Source organism: Sminthopsis crassicaudata, chromosome 2 (genome assembly GCF_048593235.1).
Source record: "Sminthopsis crassicaudata isolate SCR6 chromosome 2, ASM4859323v1, whole genome shotgun sequence".
NCBI classification, from domain to species: domain Eukaryota; kingdom Metazoa; phylum Chordata; class Mammalia; order Dasyuromorphia; family Dasyuridae; genus Sminthopsis; species Sminthopsis crassicaudata.
Window position 1 is genome coordinate 610,331,015 of NC_133618.1, and position 19,064 is coordinate 610,350,078.

General features: G+C 39.6%; 1 protein-coding gene across 1 annotated transcript; it reads left to right on the plus strand.

The window, feature by feature from the left end:
• Positions 1-2,153: 2,153 nt before the first annotated feature.
• Positions 2,154-5,279, plus strand: LOC141558569 (proto-oncogene FRAT1-like). The gene has a single exon (XM_074295974.1). It carries the CDS (start codon positions 2,548-2,550, stop codon positions 3,430-3,432), a length of 885 nt encoding a protein of 294 aa, XP_074152075.1. The 5' UTR covers positions 2,154-2,547; the 3' UTR covers positions 3,433-5,279.
• The last annotated feature ends 13,785 nt before the right edge of the window (positions 5,280-19,064 follow it).

Genomic DNA, 19,064 nt, shown 5'->3' on the forward strand with positions numbered 1-19,064 from the left:
AGAAAGGGTTTTCTAAATTTAGGGAAAAGAAATTATCTCTACCAACATGTCAGTACGTTCTCTGCACTTTTTAGTTGCCTAGGACACTGAGATCACTAAGTGATTTATGCCCAGGATCTCACTGCTAGTATATATATCAAGAGGTAGGCCCTGAACTGAGGTCTTCCATTTTATCTACCTTATGAGTAGTGCCTCTGAGCTGATGACACTTTTATAACATTGTCTCATTTGATGCTCTCAGCAATATTATATATAAGGTAGGCAAAGTGGATGTTACTATCCTTATTTTATAAAGAAACTGGGGTTCAGAAAGGAAGAATAATTTTGCCAAGATTATAGATAGTGAGACTTGGCTGAAAACAGTTCTTCCAACCAGAAGTCCTACTCAGTCTTTTCCCAACTCATCAAGAAGATTCCTGTTGACTCTCTGAATCTTCTAGCTCTTTCTATACATCCATTGCTTCCTCCCTCCATTCAACCCTCTGCTTTTGATCTGCTCTTTCTGGGTTTGATCTACTGCAACAGATCTCTCTCTCCTCCCTCCCTCCCTTCTTTTTTTCTCCCCCTCTCCTTCTGACTCTCTCTCTTCCTCCCTCCTTTCTTCCCCCCTCCCCCTTTCTCTCTCTCTGGAAATTCAATTCAGCTTAATAAGCATTTAATAAGTACCTACTATAAGTAAGGCATTGTACTAGTTACTATGAATATCAGACAAAAGCAAGTTTTAAAAAGGTTCTTGCCTTCACGAGCTTAAATATACTACCAGATGATCTGCTGGTACCCTTTAACAGAAATCAATCTAGCAAGTTGTCATATGACTTTGGTTCTCAAAGAGGACCATGACATCAAGAATTATTGAGTCTTTACCACATATAAGAAGACTTAGGGCTGGTCCCAGCGCTCAAGAAGGCAATGCTAATTTGACAGTTGTATAACGAAAGGAATAAGGGAGTGGGGAGATACTGGAAGCAAGAATATCAAGATGTTTATTACATTAGTGAAGAGTAAAGGATGAAAAGCTGAATCAAGAATGAAAAGAAAAGAGGACTTATCTTTTATCCCTAACTGCATGATATATCTCAGATTTCTTGGCAAAGATCCTGGACTGATTTGCCATTTCCTTCTCTCATCTTGCAGAGAGGAAATTGAGACAAACAAAGTTAAGTGAATTGCCCAGCATCACAAACCTAGTGTCTAAGAGGCTTGATTTAAAAGATGGATGAAACTTCCAGATTCTAAGACCAGTGCTCAATCCATAACTACCTCGAAGCCCCACCCACCTTAATCTTATCTCTAACTTTACTTTAGGCTAAATTCAAATCCTAAACCTAACCCAACCCTAATCTTAATCTCAATCAAAAGATTATTGGATTTTAAATTGGAGGGTGGGCATTCAAATGCTGATTCTGACACTAATCCTATGACTTCGGGTAGGCCATTTAGTCTTTCTGTACTTCATTTTACTCTTCTATAAAACAGATGTCTCCTAAGATATCTTCCAGGTCTAAACCTGTGACTGACTGCAAGTGATTTGTCTAAATTCTAAAGGTCTCTGCTATCCATCCTTTCCTCTTTAGTCCCGCTGTCATCACACTTCTTGACATTATCCCTCCATATCAAGATCTTTGCAACGGCCTCCAAAACTGTCTCACGTTTATTAACCCAGACAAGACCTAGGAACCTGTGACAAGTAGCTGTAGCTGGTACAACAGATTCACGACTCCTTCACCCCGTCCCCAATTTCAATTTCAGGATCGCCACTCTTTAGCTGTGGCAACAATCCCCTAGTTCTACCCAAAGGCCGGGCTTGCTCGAGCTTCCCACAGCCCTACCAACAAATAGGTCCCTTGCCTGCACTGGAACTAAGGAGGCTGGGGACCGCAGATGCTACAGTAATCAACAACTCTCTTTGCCCCCTTTCCCTTTCTCAGCTCCACTGGCCTGGTTTTCCTTCCGCTTAGTCGCTTCCACCGCCCAATGCCCCGCATCTTCTCCTCCCCCATTATATCCATTAACCCCAAACCCAGAGACTGCACATCCCGCCCCTAAGCCCACGACCCCCACGAGACGCCGGGGGAGGGGGCCGGGCGAGTCCAAACGCAGCGAACACTAGGTGGAAGGCGCGCGCAGGGGTCTGGGTGTTGGAGCCGCCCGAGCTAGCGCACTGGAAGTCTCCATCGCCCGGGGCTGGGCGGCTGCAGTAAAAGGACTGCCCCGCGCCTCGGGAAGCTTGCGCAGCGTGCCCTGCGGGGACTCTCCCAGACCTCTCCGCTCACCATTCCCGCGCCCCCCCGCCCCGCAGCAGTGGTAGCGCCCGAACGCCCCGCGTCACCCATTGTTTACAAATCGAACTGAACCGGCTGAGCTCCAGTTCCCGGAGCTGCGGTGGCGGTGGCGGCGGCGGCAGCGGCAGCGCTCGGTGCGGCCGGCTAGGTCCCAGACCCCAGCGCCTTGTCTTCGGGAGCTGCCGCCGGGGCCCGTCGGGGACTGAGGAGGGACGGCAGCGGCGGCGGCGGAGGAGCTCCGGAGTTCGAGCTGCGGACCGAGGCCATGCCGTGCCGGAGGGAGGAGGAGGACGAGGACGACGAGGCGGCGGCGGCCGGAGAGGAGGACGCCGAGGGGGAGGGGGAGGAAGAGGAGAGCTTCCTCGTGCTGCAGCAGTCGGTGACTGTCGGGGGCTCGGGGGACGTGGACAGGCTGGTGGCCCAGATCGGGGAGGCGCTGCAGCTGGACCCGGCGCACGGGAGCCGGCCCGCCCCTCGGGGGCCCCTGCCGCGCAAGCAGCCGCCGCCGCAGCCGCAGCTACTGCTGCCTCCGGGGCCGGCTCCCGTCCCCCTGCAGCCCTCGGGACCGCTGCAGTGCCCTGGGAGCGGGGCCGGCGCTGCCCTGCCCTGGGTGAGCGGCGTGGGCGCCGTCGCGCCCCCTTCGCCGCGCGTGCCGTCGGGTCCCTGCGTCCCCGGAGGGGCATCGGGCCGGAGCGGCGCCTCTGCCCCGCACATCTGCAAGCGGGGCTTCCCGCAGCCGCCGGCGGGCCCGTGCCGGCGCACCTGGCTTCGAGGCGCCGCCGCCTCCCGCCGCCTGCGGCAGCAGCACCACCAGCACCCCCAGTACCGGTACCGAGGGCAGCCGGGACTCCGGGCCGGAGAGGATGACCCCCACCAGCTTCTGCAGCAGCTCGTCCTCTCGGGGAACCTCATCAAGGAAGCCGTGCGGCGACTCCATTCCCGGCGACCCAGGCTGTATCTTGGGGCTAGGGCCCCTTTGCCCCAGGAGCCTCCTCCCCCTCCGCCTTTGCCCCTGGCTGTACGGGAGGTCGAGGCAGAAGGGACTCTATCTCCCTGCAGTCCTCGTAGACCAGCCTGCTCCAACCCGGAGGGCCTCCGAAGCCAGCTACTGCACAGACTTGCAGATGGCATCTTGGTCCCAGGCAGCTAGTGAGCCCAGCAGGTTCAGGGGCAAGAAGAGGGATGGCTGAGAGCCTGAAAGCCCAAGCCCCGGGGACTGACATGAATGAACTTGGACTGGGGAACAGGGGTTCCAAGGCAAAGGGAACGGGTACTTTTTCAAGGTTAGAGGGGTGGAATAGAACTATAGTCTGGGAGGTTTGTGGGGGAGTGCTTAGCAAACTAAGGCTTCATTGGGCTGAAAATTGGATCCCCCTCGGTCTAATTAGGATGAATATATCCTATTTATTGACAGACTACACTACTGACCCAAGAGCATCAGCAGAAGATACTCTTAACATTAGTGGTGCTGACTTGCACAGAGCCATCCACATAGCACGTTTGCCTGTTTGCCGTGTGACCAACAGCATACCTTTTGCAAGACTCCTTAACTGGACACCTCTATGGGTGCCTTTGGAACAGAGTTGTTTTTTTTCTTCTGTGCAATATTAACTGGTCTTTTAAGAGGAATTACACCTTCCATCTTGGCCTCCTTAGCATATGTTCTATTCCACGGGAGCTAACCATTAGGGATGAATTCAGAATGGAGAATTATTCCAGTTACCTGCTTTGACTTGACCCAGTTTGTTTTCACTACTGGTAGCTTTCTTTGACTCATGGGGGGGGGGGGGGAGAGAAGGGGAGTGGGAAGGGAGAGGAGGGTTTAAGAGCAGCAAGAAGAAACAAGGTGTCTTAACCCGACTTGAAAACTCGATAGCATTTTCCAAGTTATATTTGGTTCTCTGCATTGTGGATTCTTACTGCATGAACACAATCCTATAAAATGTAAATGTGAGGAAAAAGAAAATGAGTAAAAGCTTGGGTGGGGTGGCCTGAAGCAGATTGCCTGCCAACCTCCTCCTTTTACTCTTTGCATTGCAGCAGCCTGATATTTCTAAGACTAGCTCACTCTAGGTCATGGTAGGGAATGAGAAGGAGGAAGGATTTGTTTGTGGGGAAGGAAGAATTTGAGGTTCCACGTCTGCCTGTCTAGAGTGGTTTTTGAAAATCTTCCTTTGCGATCTGTTCTGAAGATCCTGGTTTTCCACACATGGTGCTGTGGTTCTCTGGGTAAGGGAGTAACTGTATGTACTGCACCTCCTCCGAAGGAGCGCTGTGTTTTGAAACTGCTAAGAGTTTCCTGAGGACATGCACCTTGTGCTTGTAGCTACTAGTTGGGAGGGAAACCTGTGTGCTGTACATGTGTTCATGTACACGTGTGTGCACATGTCCACAGGCTTCTGAGTTGACACTGCTCCCACTTTTGCTGCTCCTTTCTTTTTTGGGTTTTTTGGATGTCTTATAACCTGTCACAATACTGCCGGTCATTAAGATTTCCTTCCTTTCTAGGACATTCTTCTTGTTTATATTTTCAGGCCCTTTAGTAGAGGTCCCAGGGTCCTGAGAAAGAGACCTATTTGAATGTGTTTGTCTTTGAGGCTATTTGTGATGTCTCCTGCAGCTCCCCTGAATGAATGGGGTTTGTTTCCTCTTGTCTCCTTCCCATCCCTCACTTTTTTGAGTGAATCCAGTATTTTGAAAATGTGACACTCTGCATAGAAAAACTGCAAGCATTTTCCTTTAAGGTGACTCAAATATTTGGTTTTTTTGTTGTTGTTTTTTTTTTTTTGTTTGTTATTTGAAGTTTCAATGGCTTGGTCATCATCCAGATGTGGCTGTTGATGTGTGTGGATATGTGCTTGTGTGTACATCACCTACACACTCATCCTCACATACATACACTTCGCAGCGGAGTGTTTGAAATTATGGTGGTCCTGATTTATAGGATTCTATCTTTGCTGAAGTGATCTGTGTTCAATAAAGTTGTTTTTTGTTTTCTGTTTTTGTTTATACGAAAGGAAGCCTAACCACTGGATTTCCATGGGGATGAGAACATGGCTACATGGATTATATATGACAATAAGTCTGTTTTCCTTAGCATTCTGCTCTCCTGTAAAAAGATAAGATAAATGTGTTCTGCAGTGCTTTTAGAGCTAGCTCAAAATTAAGATCATATCCTAGAAACCCACATCTCCCTCCCTCCCATTTATCAAAACAACAGACTGTAATAAGAGGAGAGTTAAATGTCATTCAAATCTGCCTCAACCATGCAACTTGACTATACAAGAAGTAGATCTGCCACTTTTGAAAACAGGGTTAGTTCCCTTAAGTATCAGCCTATCCCAAGGATGGAGGTAGTGGAGGAGTATGTTGTAAGCTTTCCTTTCCCCCCACTTTCTGGTTATTAACATCCTCCAATATATCTTCTCATTCCAACCACTAATCTAGGACAGATCTGGCTTAGTCTGTCTGTGTGGGTGCCAGGTTCCGATTGAGTAAGCCATTTTGAAGTAACGTTAAAGGACACATTAATCTTTATTCTCATATTCCTGGTCCCAAAAAAACATAGCATGGATACTCTGTAAAGCATATGGGGTATGTTTTGAAGACAGCCTGCGCCCTTTAAAAGTAGGCACCTTTAGAGACATCTGCTGGGGAATTGAACTTTTGACTGCCCAATGTGGGCAGCCAGGAAACAGTCTAAATGCCACTGAACTTATAGTATTTTGATCTATTCCTAAGAGGGTAAACAAGATAAGAAATTGATAGCTTCATAGTTTAATATTCCCCACACCCTTGATATGAATGTACAACTGGGTCTTGCTAGGAGTGCCCCACCCTATCCATAGTTACCCATGTGCTGGGTAAAGAGCAGTACCTTGGATCTATTGATCCAATTCCCTCTATTCCTATCAGTCATCACAATCATTATGAAATAAGCTTTTGTGGAACACTAATTTTAAGCTAAAGGCTTACCTTAATCACTGAATGGGCTTTGCCTCAAAGTGAGACTTGCAAAGGGCCAAGGTTTCCCACTGCATCCAGGGCAGTCTTAAGTTGTCCTGATTTATATTTTTTCACTGTGCCCAGATAGCTGGAGGAGAAAGTAAGACTGATGACTTTGCATTGCCCTCCCTCACTTAAATCCAATTCACTTGCAAGTTATGGCATCACCTTTCAATAAAGATCACGCATTAACAATTTCTCACTAAAATAAGATACCTGAATTGACCCTTGAAAGGGGAGACTTCGATAGGTTTGAATCCATAAAATAGAAGATGACATGGAAGCATAAGACTGAGCTGGAACAGAAGAATAGTTCAATGGAGTTAGAATAGAAGGAGAAAAGTAGAATAAAGTCGGAACTATTGATGGAGGGTCTTGTGTGGTAAAATTAGTGTGATGTAAAAGAGTTCAGGGCTTGGAACTGGAAGCCCTGAATTCTAACTACCAGCTGCTATTTATTGGTAATGGGATGGGGCATAATTTAAAGCCTTAAAGTCTTGATTTTTCTACATATAATCAAGTATATATTAAGCCCAATGAGAAGAAATGGAAGATTTACAAGGAGTGACATTAACAGAAGGATCATGAGGGTAACAATATGAACGATAGATGGGATGAATTCAGTCCCATAATTGACTTAAGTTCCCGGCAATGTCCAGGGTGATGGGGATACAAAGACAAAAACCAGAATTAACTCACCTGTCAAAAAGCTTAGATATTAGGAAGGCCAAAGTGCTTGTGTTTGTTTTAATTAAACCAAGCCTGTGATGTCTTTAGCATAGGGAGCCAATGATGAAGCTTTCTCTTCTAAAGCACTGGGGCAGGCATCTGTTCTGCAATTGAAGCACTTGGAGATTTACACGAGGATGCTGAAGTTAGGTTTAAGAGCTGGAAAAGCCCTTGAGGACCTTTGGTCTAAGCCTTCCATTTTTTTAGATGTGGTAACAGGTCCCAAGTACTCAGGTGATTGAGATTTGAAACCATCTTCTCTATTTTAGGTCCAGCATTCTATCCATTATGCAGCATAAATGCAGAGTAAAACATTTGGGGAGTAGAATTTCATAGAACAAGAAGATCCAATGAAGATTTTATCCTGGGAGAAATTTTTGGAGAAGCTTCACATAACATTAGAACATCAAGAAACATGGATTCTTGGAAGCAATTGTCGCAAGACTACCCTGACATAATTTTGCTGTAACTGATTCAGGTTTGCAGTTAGGATAGCAGGCATTTATAAAGGTTTGCAAAGTTCTTTACATGCATTGTCTCATTTGATCCTGACTACAAATCTGTGAGATAAGTATTTCAGATATTTTATTTTTGAATGAGGAAAATAATTTAGAAATATTAGGTGACTTGCCCCTGGCCACAGAGCTAGTATCAAGAGGACACCTTGCCTGACTATCTCCATCCCCCTTATGCATGTCAAATGCTATTTCACCAATAACATGAAATCCTCTGAGTTAAAGTAACAAGTCTGAACAGTCTAAAAATCTTTGACTTTCAGGATATAAAATTGGAAAGGAATATCTAGATTATAGATGCAAAACCCACAGGGCCAGTATGTGTGGCTAAAACCAAATTTGTAATTGGGAAATATTTAACAAAAAATACAATAGGACATAAGTAATGTTTTAATAGCTGGCTTTCTAAGTCAGTATCCCATCTACAGGAATCATGTGGTTTAGTGACCCGGTTTCTATTTCACTTTGACATTACTGATGTAGTCCAACCCCATTATTTCACAGAAGAAACTAAGCTCCTCCCTCTCCATATTCACACTTTTCAGATTTAGGGAGTAACTTTGAAAAGCCATGAAAATTGGTGATGTGTGGGGGCATTTAGGTGGCGCAGTGGATAGAGCACCAGTCTTGAATTCAGGAGGACCCAAGTTCAAATTTGGCCTCAGACACTTAACATTTCCTAGCTGTGTGACCCTGGGCAAGTCACTTAACCCCAGCCTCAAAAAAAAAAAAAGAAAAGAAAATTGGTGATGTGACAGAGAAGAAAAAGTACTTAAGTTTGGTTGGGATATAAAGTGCAGAAGAGAATAATGTGAAATCCAACCTAGGATGGAGCAAATGATCTCATAAGGTCTCTTCAAGCTCTTCACTTATGATTCTCATTTTACAAATGAAAAAACTGGAACTCAGAGAAATCATGTCTTTTCCAGAATCACACAGATATGTTTTTCAAATCTATTTCCACTATTTCCAACTCCATTGCTTCTTCAAGGCCCCTGATTTGAAGGAGCTTGTATCCAACTGGAAAATCTTCCATTCTATTTACAAACACCTACCCTTTCAAATAATGAAATGATCTTTTTTTTTTTTAAACAATTAGAGCTCTATGAAGATTTCCCAAAACCCAGTTTCATGCTCATAACTAGAATGCCATTAAGCAATCTTGAAACATCTTGAGGTTGGGACAGATAAGAGAGGTGAGATGATTGTCCTCCTGAGTTCCTGATAGCACAGAACCTCAAAGTAGGATCACTAAATCTAAAAATGAGAAACTGCCCAGTTTGCATTCCTAGAATGATCAAAGGATCAGATTTTAAAATGGGAAGGACTTTCAAGGTTATCTGGTCCAACTTACTCATTTTATAAAGAAGGAAACGAGCCTGAGGAAGTTGAGACTGGCCAGAGATTTTAACCCTATTTCCAAAGTACGAAATACTTCCCATACAAAGTGTTACCTCTCAAAACCTAATGATGCTTCAAAATCTAAAATGATTTTATTCAATTTTAAGACAATATTGGGGGCAGCTAGGTGGCGCAGTGGATAGAGCACCAGCCCTAAAGTCAGGAGAACCTGAGTTCAAATCTGGTCTCACAACACTTCCTAGCTGTGTGACCCTGAGCAAGTCACTTAACCCCAGCCTCAAAAAAAAAAAAAAAAAAAAAAAAGACTATTGAATTTTGTATTAGTACAAAAGGAATTTTTCAGAGCTAAAACCTTGGATTTTGTTTTAACCTGGAATAATTAACCCTTAAGTATAATCATTCTCCAAAAGAATGGAAAGAATACTAGGTCTGAAATCAAAAGACCTGAGTTCAAATTCTGCCTTCACTAGACCTAGGTGTTGTCATCAAGAAAATCAATTTTGAAATCCTACCCAGCTATAAATCTACAATTCTGTAATTTAGCCTACTTGTTAAAGAAAAATTAAGTTTAGGAAAGGTATAGATGAGTGCAGTTATTTACTTGGGAGCTGCTGAAGCATTCAGTCTGTTTATTTCAAAGCCAAAATATTTTATTATACATTATATTTATATGGTAATAGTATAATATTTATTGATATATATTATATTTTTATATTATTTTAGTTTGTTTTTAATTCTATAACTTTGTTAAGCATCACCCATATACATACAGGATGCTAGGGATACAATGACAAAAAAGTCTCTGTGCCCAGGGAACTTAGATTTGTAGAATAATTTAGTTGTCACCCTTGCAGTGGGGGAAAAAAAAAAAAAGCATTCATATAGACTTAAAAGATTTTTAAAATCCTTTATAAATAGTAGCTCATTTGAGCCTCAAAATAACCCTGAGAAGTAGGTGCTATTATTATGCCTATTTTACAGATGAGAAAGCTGAGATAAGAGTTTAAGGGACAGTCCCCAGGCAGCTAGAAAATATCTGAAGCAGAATTTGAATCCAGGTCTTTAATTCTAATGATGTCTCTATTATACCACCTTGTTGCTAAAACCAATCTGGAATTCAGGAGGAAAATGCTTGTAATTACTAAATTCTATCTGGATGAATACATAGCATGCTCCTTTTAGGACTGACTAAATGAGTATTCCTCTTAAAAAGGAAGGGAAACAATTGTGTGTGACTAATCAAAGTAATCTTTATTCCAACCTCAGTATTCCTAGTGATCTAGTGATCATGAAATTTTCTTTCTGATATTCAAGCATATCAGATCTTAGTTTTTTATTCTGTTGAGGTATTATATTGTAGTCTTAAAAAAAAATTAGGGGATCGAGATACAAGGAGAGAGATATAAAGAGCGGTGATAAATGGGAACTACTATTATGACAGCATCTTTTTTTTTTTTTTTTAAAGTGCTCAAGGGACAGCACCATCAACATCCCTGGAGTCAGGAGGAACTAAGTTCAAGTCCAACCTCAGACACTCAGCTAGCTATGTGACCTTAGGCAAATAATTTAATACTGATTGTTTAAAAAAAAAAAAAGTATTCAGAATTCAATATTTCAGGACCTGAATTTTAAATTTTTTTAATTAATAATTTTTATTATATATATATATTTTTATAATATTATCCCTTGTATTCATTTTTCCAAATTATCCCCCCCTCCCTCTATTCCCTCCCCCCGATGACAGGCAATCCCATACATTTTACATGTGTTACAATATAGTCTAGATACAATACATGTGTGTGAATATCATTTTCTTGTTGCACAATAAACATTAGATTCCGAAGGTACATGCAACTTGGGCAGACAGATATTAGTGCTAACAATTTACAGTCACTTCCCAGTGTTTCTTCTCTGGGTGAAGCTACCTTTGTCCATCATTGATCAACTGGAAGTGAGTTGGCTTTTCTTTATGTTGAAGATTTCCACTTCCATCAGAATACATCCTCATACAGTATTGTTGTTGAAGTGTATAGTGATCTTCTGGTTCTGCTCATTTCACTCAGCATCAGTTGATTTAAGTCTCTCCAGGCCTCTCTGTATTCCTCCTGCTGGTCATTTCTTACAGAGCAATAATATTCCATAACCTTCATATACCATAATTTACCCAACCATTCTCCAACTGATGGACATCCATTCATCTTCCAGTTTCTAGCTACAACAAAAAGAGCTGCCACAAACATTTTGGCACATACAGGTCTCTTTCTGCTCTTTAGTATCTGAATTTTAAATTTTTTCTGACTTGCTAAACCTACAATGAACTTGAAAGATAAATAATACCTAGACTATGACCTTACTAAATTGTTTTGAAAAAATACTTTACAAATAACATGCCATATCAATGGAAGGTATTAGTATTGGTTATCTGACCTTGAATGAGTCAATTAACTTTTTAGTGTTCTAGGCAGGAAGGTACTAAGATGCATTGGCAGACAAAGTTTCCTACTAGGGAGTTTCTTATGTCAATGAAATCATAGAACCAGTCCATACCCTAATCCCCAATAAAAGCAATAAAGATTAAATATTAACATATTTAAGTTCTATTTAATCTCTGTTCCTAAATAAACACTGAGAAAAGTCAATCAACACCAATATTAAGTGCTTCCTATGTGCTAGGGGCTATTTTTATCCCCATTTTATAGCTGAGGAAACTGGGACCATTAGAGGGTAAGTGATTTGCATAATGATACATATCTAGTAAGTATCCACGGCTGCATCTGAACTCAGTTCCTCTTGAATCACCACTACCCATTGCATCACCTCTTTTTTTTTAATGGAGAAAGCATGCAATTATACATAGAGAGGCTGCTAGATGATGCCATAGTGCACAGAGCCCTATGCCTGGAATCAGAGTGGATTCATATCCATGAGTTCAAATCCAGCCTCAGATTTTTTACTAATGTGATCCTGGGCAAGTAACTTAACTCTATTTGCCTCAGTTTCCTCATCTGTAAAATGATTTAGAGAAGGAAATGGCCAACTATTTCAATATCTCCTCCAGAAAAATCCCAAATGCATGCAATCTATCAGAAAGCTAGAGAGTTGCCAAAAAAGGTCAGTCAGAATGATGAACATTTTCCAGATCATGCTTTATAAGAATCAGGTGAAAGAACTAAAGATGGTTAGTACGGACAAAATAAAGCTTTGGGGGTACAGGGATGTAAAAGGAAGATGCTTTTTTTTTAAAGTATCCCAAGGGTTTATCATAGTAGGAAAAGACTTTGCTGAAGCCAAGATTTGAGCTAAATATTGAAAGAGGGAAAGGAAGTCAGGAAGCAGAGGTGATGGGGAAAGCTATTCCAGACATGTAAAAAAGTCACAAAGTCAGAATATGGAATGTCAAGAAGAAAGTAATATCACTCCTGACCTCACAGTAAGGGCTCTATACAATAGTCACTGAGGCTCAATCTCTTTGTCATCTTCATTTCTTCCATCTCCACCATCTTCCATCTCCAATCAGGTACCAAGCCTTGTTATTTTCTGCCTTATGGAATCCCTAAATCCCTGCAAAGATTCATCTTATGCACCATCTCTTGCATTAGGTCTTTTTACTGATTCTCCCAGTTATTAGAACTCCTTTTCCCACTGAAATCACTTGTATTTCATATTACTTTTGTGTGGACTTTCATTATTATTGTTGTCCTTTATTCTTAAAGATATTATTTCCCCCAGTAGAATGTAGTAACCTCCTTAAAGATAAGGGCTGGGGCATTTTTTGTATATTCTTCTGCCCAACATAATGTTTCATACATGGAAAATCTATAAAAAAAAATTTTCGTATTGAACTGAGTCAAGAAAAGTTGCCATAGCAACCAAGTTTAACTCAGTCTTCTCTATCTTCCTTTATTAATATTCAGTAGCTATCAATCTTTTCCTCCAAGACATCAAGCATTTATTAAGCACTTCCTATGTACCAGATGCTGTGCTAAGGTTAGAAATACAAATAAAAACTACAGGAAAGAGCAGCCTCTGTTCTTAAGGAAATTATATTAGAACAAAAGAAAAAAAAAATAATGGGGAAAAGGGGATTGGAAGAGAAAAAGTAAACATGCCAGGGTTTAGTGGAGAAAGACTGGAAAATCAAGAGAGAGTCCTGAAAGGAAAGAAGGAATGTCGCTTTCCTGGGCACTTTCTTTAAAATGAGGGTTCTGGAAGGAACCAAGCCAAAGGGAGGAAGAGGCTGCAGAGACAGAGTTATCTTAGAGGGTGAAAATGCTGTAGCATAATGGACAAAGTCCAGAGACTCAGAAGCAGATTCTAGAGACTTCCCCGAAGAAGAAATGAGAAAAATGCATCATCTTCCCTTTTTTATGAAAGTGGAGGACAGCAGGGAAGAAATCTTACAGATCCTGTTCTCTGTCCATCTCTCTCTTTCTGTCTGTCTCTCTATCTCTGCCTTCCTATCCTTTTTACATTTTTGTCAAAAGGGATTGCTCAGGGGCATCTAGCTGGTATGGTAGATAGAGCACCAGCCCTGAAGTCAGGAGGACCTGAGTTCAAATATGGTCTCAGACACTTAATACTTCCTAGCTGTGTGAACCCAGGCAAGTCACTTAACCCCAATTGCCTCAAGGGGAAATAAAGGATTGCTCAGTGAATAGGGAGAGGGGGAGAGAGATGATAAAAAATAAAAGTGATATAAAAACAAAAAATTCCATACAAATTAAAATTTTAAATAATTCAAGCCACAAAACCCTTAGAACTAAAAAAAATGTTGGAGCCCTTACAATTCAAATGCTTCATTTTTCAGGAAAGGACACTAAAACCAGGTTTTTACACTGATATACTACAGTGTGTTGTGGTTCAATCATTCTGTCATGTCTTACTTTTTGGGACCCCATGGGCCATGACATGTTAAGCCTCCACTATCTCTTGGAGGTTATTCAAATACTACAGTTAGTAATATTAATACTGATTTGAAATAATGAAGAGCTCACACAGCAAAAACTCAGTGAAGCAACTTTTATCCAACCCAAGTTCAGCTGAAAGTAAGACCCAATTACTCAGCCAGAGCAATGGGTGTGCTCAGGCATCATCCTAGGTCTTGATTACTCTATTGATAGTACCATTCATTAGCAGTTCCTTCTCCAAATGTATTTCAGATAAGGATTTTGTTCTGGCTCTGACAAGTCTCCTTCACAAGGTATGAAATTGCCTCAGAGAAGTAGATAACTCATCTGTTAAGGTGTGAGCTCACCTGGCCCAGACACTACAATGAGAGAGATAGATTGATGATTCAAAGCTAATTTGCCAGCTGTACACTTGGGTCGTGGCCTTTGAAAGGAAATTGAAAGCTGAGCAAAGAAAAACTGGGTGGAAAAATTTAAAAAAAAAAATTCCAGCCCTGTTTACAAAGAGTTTATAGATTAATAAGGTTAAAGAGAAGATGCAAATTGCAAAGGAGAGATATCAAGCAAAGAGCCAAAAGTAATTTAATTTAGCAATTTCCACACATTAATAAGACTGGAGTCAGAAAAACTTGGGTTCAGATCCAGCCTCAATCACTAACTGTGAGACCCTGGGCAAGCCACTTAACTGTATATGCCTCAGTTTCCTCATCTATAAAATGAATTGGAGAAGGAATTGATGAACCACTCCAGTATCTTTGACAAGAAAACCCAAAAAGGGCTCATAGAGATTTGAACACAACTGAAGCAACATCATCCTCATCATCATTACATCATCAACAACAACATACTGCTTCTTGTAGTCAAAACAAGTCGAATTCCCTTCCAGGGGACATCCCTTCAGATTCTTTTATTTTTTTAATTTTTTTTTTTATTTTAAGAGTGAAAATGCTATGTTGTGGATCATACTCAGTTCCCACAGTCCTCTCTCTGGGTCTAGATAGTTCCCTTCATCACTGAACAATTGGAAATGGTTTGAATCATCTCATTATTAAAGAGAGTCATGTCCATCAAACTTGATCGTCATGTAGTCTTGTTGCTGTATATAATGATCTCCTGGTTCTGCTCATTTCACTTAGCATCAATTCATGTAAGTCTTTCCAGGCTTCTTTGAAATCATCCTGTTGGTCATTTCTTACAGAACAATATTCCATATAATTTATTCAGTCTTTCTGCAACTGATGGGCATTCATTCAGTTTCCACTTTCTTGCCACTACAATAAGGGCTGCCATAAACATTTTTTGCACATGTGGGTCCTTTTCCCTCCTTTAACATCTCTTTGGGATATAATCCCAGTAAAAACACTGCTGGGTCAAAGGGTATGCACAGTTTGATAACTTTTTGAGCATAGTTTCAAATTGCTCTCCAGAATGGTTGGATCTATTCACAATTCCACCAACAATGTATCAGTGTTCCAGTTTTCCCACATCCCCTCCAACATTCAGCATTATCTTTTCCTATGATCTTAGCAAATCTGAGAGGTGTGTAGTGGTATCTCTGAGTTGTCTTAATTTGCATTTTTCTGATCAATAGTAATTTGGAGCACCTTTTCATATGACTAGACACAGTTTCAATTTCTTCATCTGAAAATTGTCTGTTCATTTTCTTTGACAGTTTATCAATGGGAGAATGGCTTGAATTCTTATAAATTTAAGTCAATTCTCTATATGATTTAGAAATGAGGCCTTTATCAGAACCTTTAAATGTAAAACTGTTTTCCTAATTTATTGCTTCCCTTCTAATCTTGTCTGCATTCGTTTTGTTTGTATAAAAACTTTTTAACTTAATATAATCAAAATTATCTATTTTGTGGTCAATAATGATATCCAATTCTTTTTTGGTCAAAAATTCTTTCCTTTTCACAGATATGAGAGGCAAACTATCCTATACTCTTCTAATTTGTTCATACTGTTGTCTTTATGATCATGAACCCATTTCAACCTTATCTTGGTATATGGTGTTAGGTATGGATCAATGCCTAGTTTCTGCCATACTATTTTCCAATTTTTCCAGCAGTTTTTGTCAAATAGTGAGTTCTTATCCCAAAAGCTGGGATCTTTAGGTTTGTCAAACACTAGATCACTATAGTTATTGACTATTTTGTCCTGTAAAGCTAATCTATTCCACTGATTGACTATTCTATTTCTTAGCCAGTACCAAATGGTTTTGATGACTGCTGCTTTATAATATAGTTTTAGATCTGGTACATCTAGGCCACCTTTATTTGTTTGTTTGTTTGTTTTCATTAATTCCCTTGAAATTCTTGATCTTTTGTTCTTCCAGATTGATTTTTTGTTATTTTTTCTAGCTCAGTAAAATAGTTTCTTGGGAGTTTGGTTGGTAAAGCACTAAATAAACACATTAGTTTAGGTAGTATTGTCATCTTTATCATATTTGCTCAACCTATCATATTTTTCCAGTTGTTTAGACCTAACTTTATTTGAGTGCAAAGTGTTTTGTAGTTTTGCTCATATAGTTCCTGTCTTTCCCTTGGCAGATAGATTCCCAGTTTATATTATTAACAGTTACTGTAAATGGAATTTCCCTTTGTATCTTTTGCTGTTGGATTTTGTTAGTGATGTATAAAAATGCTGATGATTTATGTGGATTTATTTTGTATCCTTTAATTTTGCTAAATTTGTGGATTATTTCTAATAGTTTTTTAGTTGATTCTCTGGGGTTCTCTAAGTATACCATCAAGTCATCTGCAAAGAGTGATAACTTGGTTCCTTCATTACCTACTCTAATTCCTTTAATCTCTTTTTCTTCTCTTATTGCTGAAGCTAGCATTTCTAATATAATATTAAATAGTAATGGTGATAGTGGGCAACCTTGTTTCATCCCATGATCTTATTGGGAATGGTTACAGTTTATCCCCATTACATATGATGTTTGCTGATGGTTTTAAATAGATGCTACTGACTATTTTAAGGAAAAAGTCATTTATTCCTATACTCGCTAGTGTTTTTAATAGGAATGGATGCTGGATTTTATCAAATGCTTTTTCTGCATCTATTGAGATAATCATATGTTTTTTGTTAATTTGGTTATTGTAGTCAGTTATGCTAATAGTTTTCCTAATATTGAACCAGCCCTGCATTCCTGATATAAATCCTACTTGGTCATGATGTATTATCATGAGGATGACTTTCTGTAATCTCTTTGCTAATCTTTTATTTAAGATTTTTACATCAATATTAATTAGGGAAATTGGTCTATAATTTTCTTTCTCTGTTTTCATCCTACCTGGTTTAGGTATTAGTACCATATCTGTGTATAAAAGGAATTTAGTAGGAATCCTTCTTTCCTTATTTTTTCAAATTATTTTTTCAAATAATTTATATAGTATTGGAGTTAATTGTTCTTTAAATGTTTCATAGAATTCACATGTAAATACATCTGGCCCTGCAAATTTTTCCTTAGGGAGTTGATTAATAGCTTGTTCTATATCTTTTTCTAAAATGGGACTATTTAAATAATTTATTTTCTCTTCTGTTAATCTAGGCAGTCTATATTTTTGTAGGTATTCCTCCATTTCACTTAGGTTGTCAAATTTATTGGCATAAAGTTAGGCAAAATAACTACTAATTATTGCTCTAATTTTTTCTTTTGGTAGAAAGTTCTCCCTTTTCATTTTTTGAGACTAACAATTTGATTTTCCTCTTTAATTTTTCTAATCAAATTAGCTAAGGTTTATCTATTTTGTTGGTTTTTTCATAAAATCAGCTCTTAGTTTTTATTCATGAATTCAATAGTTTTTATTTGTTTGTTTGTTTTTTACTTTCAATTTCATTAATTTCTCCTTTTAGTTTTAGAATTTCAAGTTTGGTATTTGAGGATTTTTAATTTGTTCTTTTTCTAGCTTTTTTAGTTGTAAGCCCAATTCATTGATTTTCTCTTTCTCTATTCTATGCAAGTAAGTCTCTAGAGATATAAAAATTCCCCTTAATTACCACTTTGGTTGTATCCCACAAATTTTGGTATGTTGTCTCCTTACTGTCATTCTCTTGGATGAAATTATTAATTGTGTCTATGATTTGCTGTTTCACCCAGTTCATTCTTTAGGATGAGATTATTTAGCTTTCAATTGCTTTTTGGTTTATTTTATCCTGGCCTTCTATTGAATATAATTTTTATTGCATTGTGATCTAAAAAAATTGCATTTAATATTTCTGCTTTTCTGTATTTGATTTTGAGGTCTTTATTTCCTAATATATGGTCAATTTTTGTATAGGTTCCATGAACTGCTGAGAAGAAAGTGTACTCCTTTCTTTCTCCATTCAATTTTCTCCAAAGATCTATCATACCTAACTTTTCTAGTATCCTATTTACCTCCTTAACTTCTTTCTTATTTATTTTATGGTTCAATTTATCTAGTTCTGAGAGAGCAAGGTTGAGATCTCCCACTATTATAGTTTTGCTGTCTATTTCTTCTTGCAGCTCTCAACTTCTCATTTAGGAATTTAGAATGCTATACCACTTGGTGCATATATGTTTAGTATTGATATTGCTTCATTATCTATAGTACCCTTTAGCAAGACATAGTTTCCTTCCTTATCTCTTCTAATTAGATCATATTTTGCTTTTGCTTGATCTGAGGTCAGGAAGGCTACCCCTGCTTTTTTTTTACTTTACCTGAAGCATAATAGATTCTGCTCCAGCCTTTTACCTTTACTCTGTATGTATCATTCTGCTTTAAAAGTGTTTCTTGTAAGCAACATATTATATGGTTCTGGCTTTTAATCCAGTCTGCTATCCACTTCCACTTTATGGGAGAATTCATCCCATTCACATTTACAATTAAAATGACTAATTCTGTATTTACCACCATCTTATTTACCCCAAATTATACTTTTCTCTTTCCTTTTCCCCTTTCTCTCCTCCCTAGTATTTTACTTATAAGCACCACTTGCCTCAAGCAGCCCTCCTTCTTTAGAGTTCCTCCCCCTTTCTCATGCCTTTCCCCTACTATTTCTGCTTTCCCTTCTATTGGTCTACTCCTTCCCTTTTCCCCTTTCTCCTCTTTCTATAATGTGAAAGAAATTTCTCTGAGATACCAAAACCAAATATGTCTAATATTCTCTCTTTGAGCCAAATCTGATGAGACTAAGATTCACACAATATATATCCCTCTCCCTTCTTTCCCTTAACTATAATAGGCTTTCTTTGCCTCTTTGTGAGATAATTTCCCTCATTTTACCCCCAC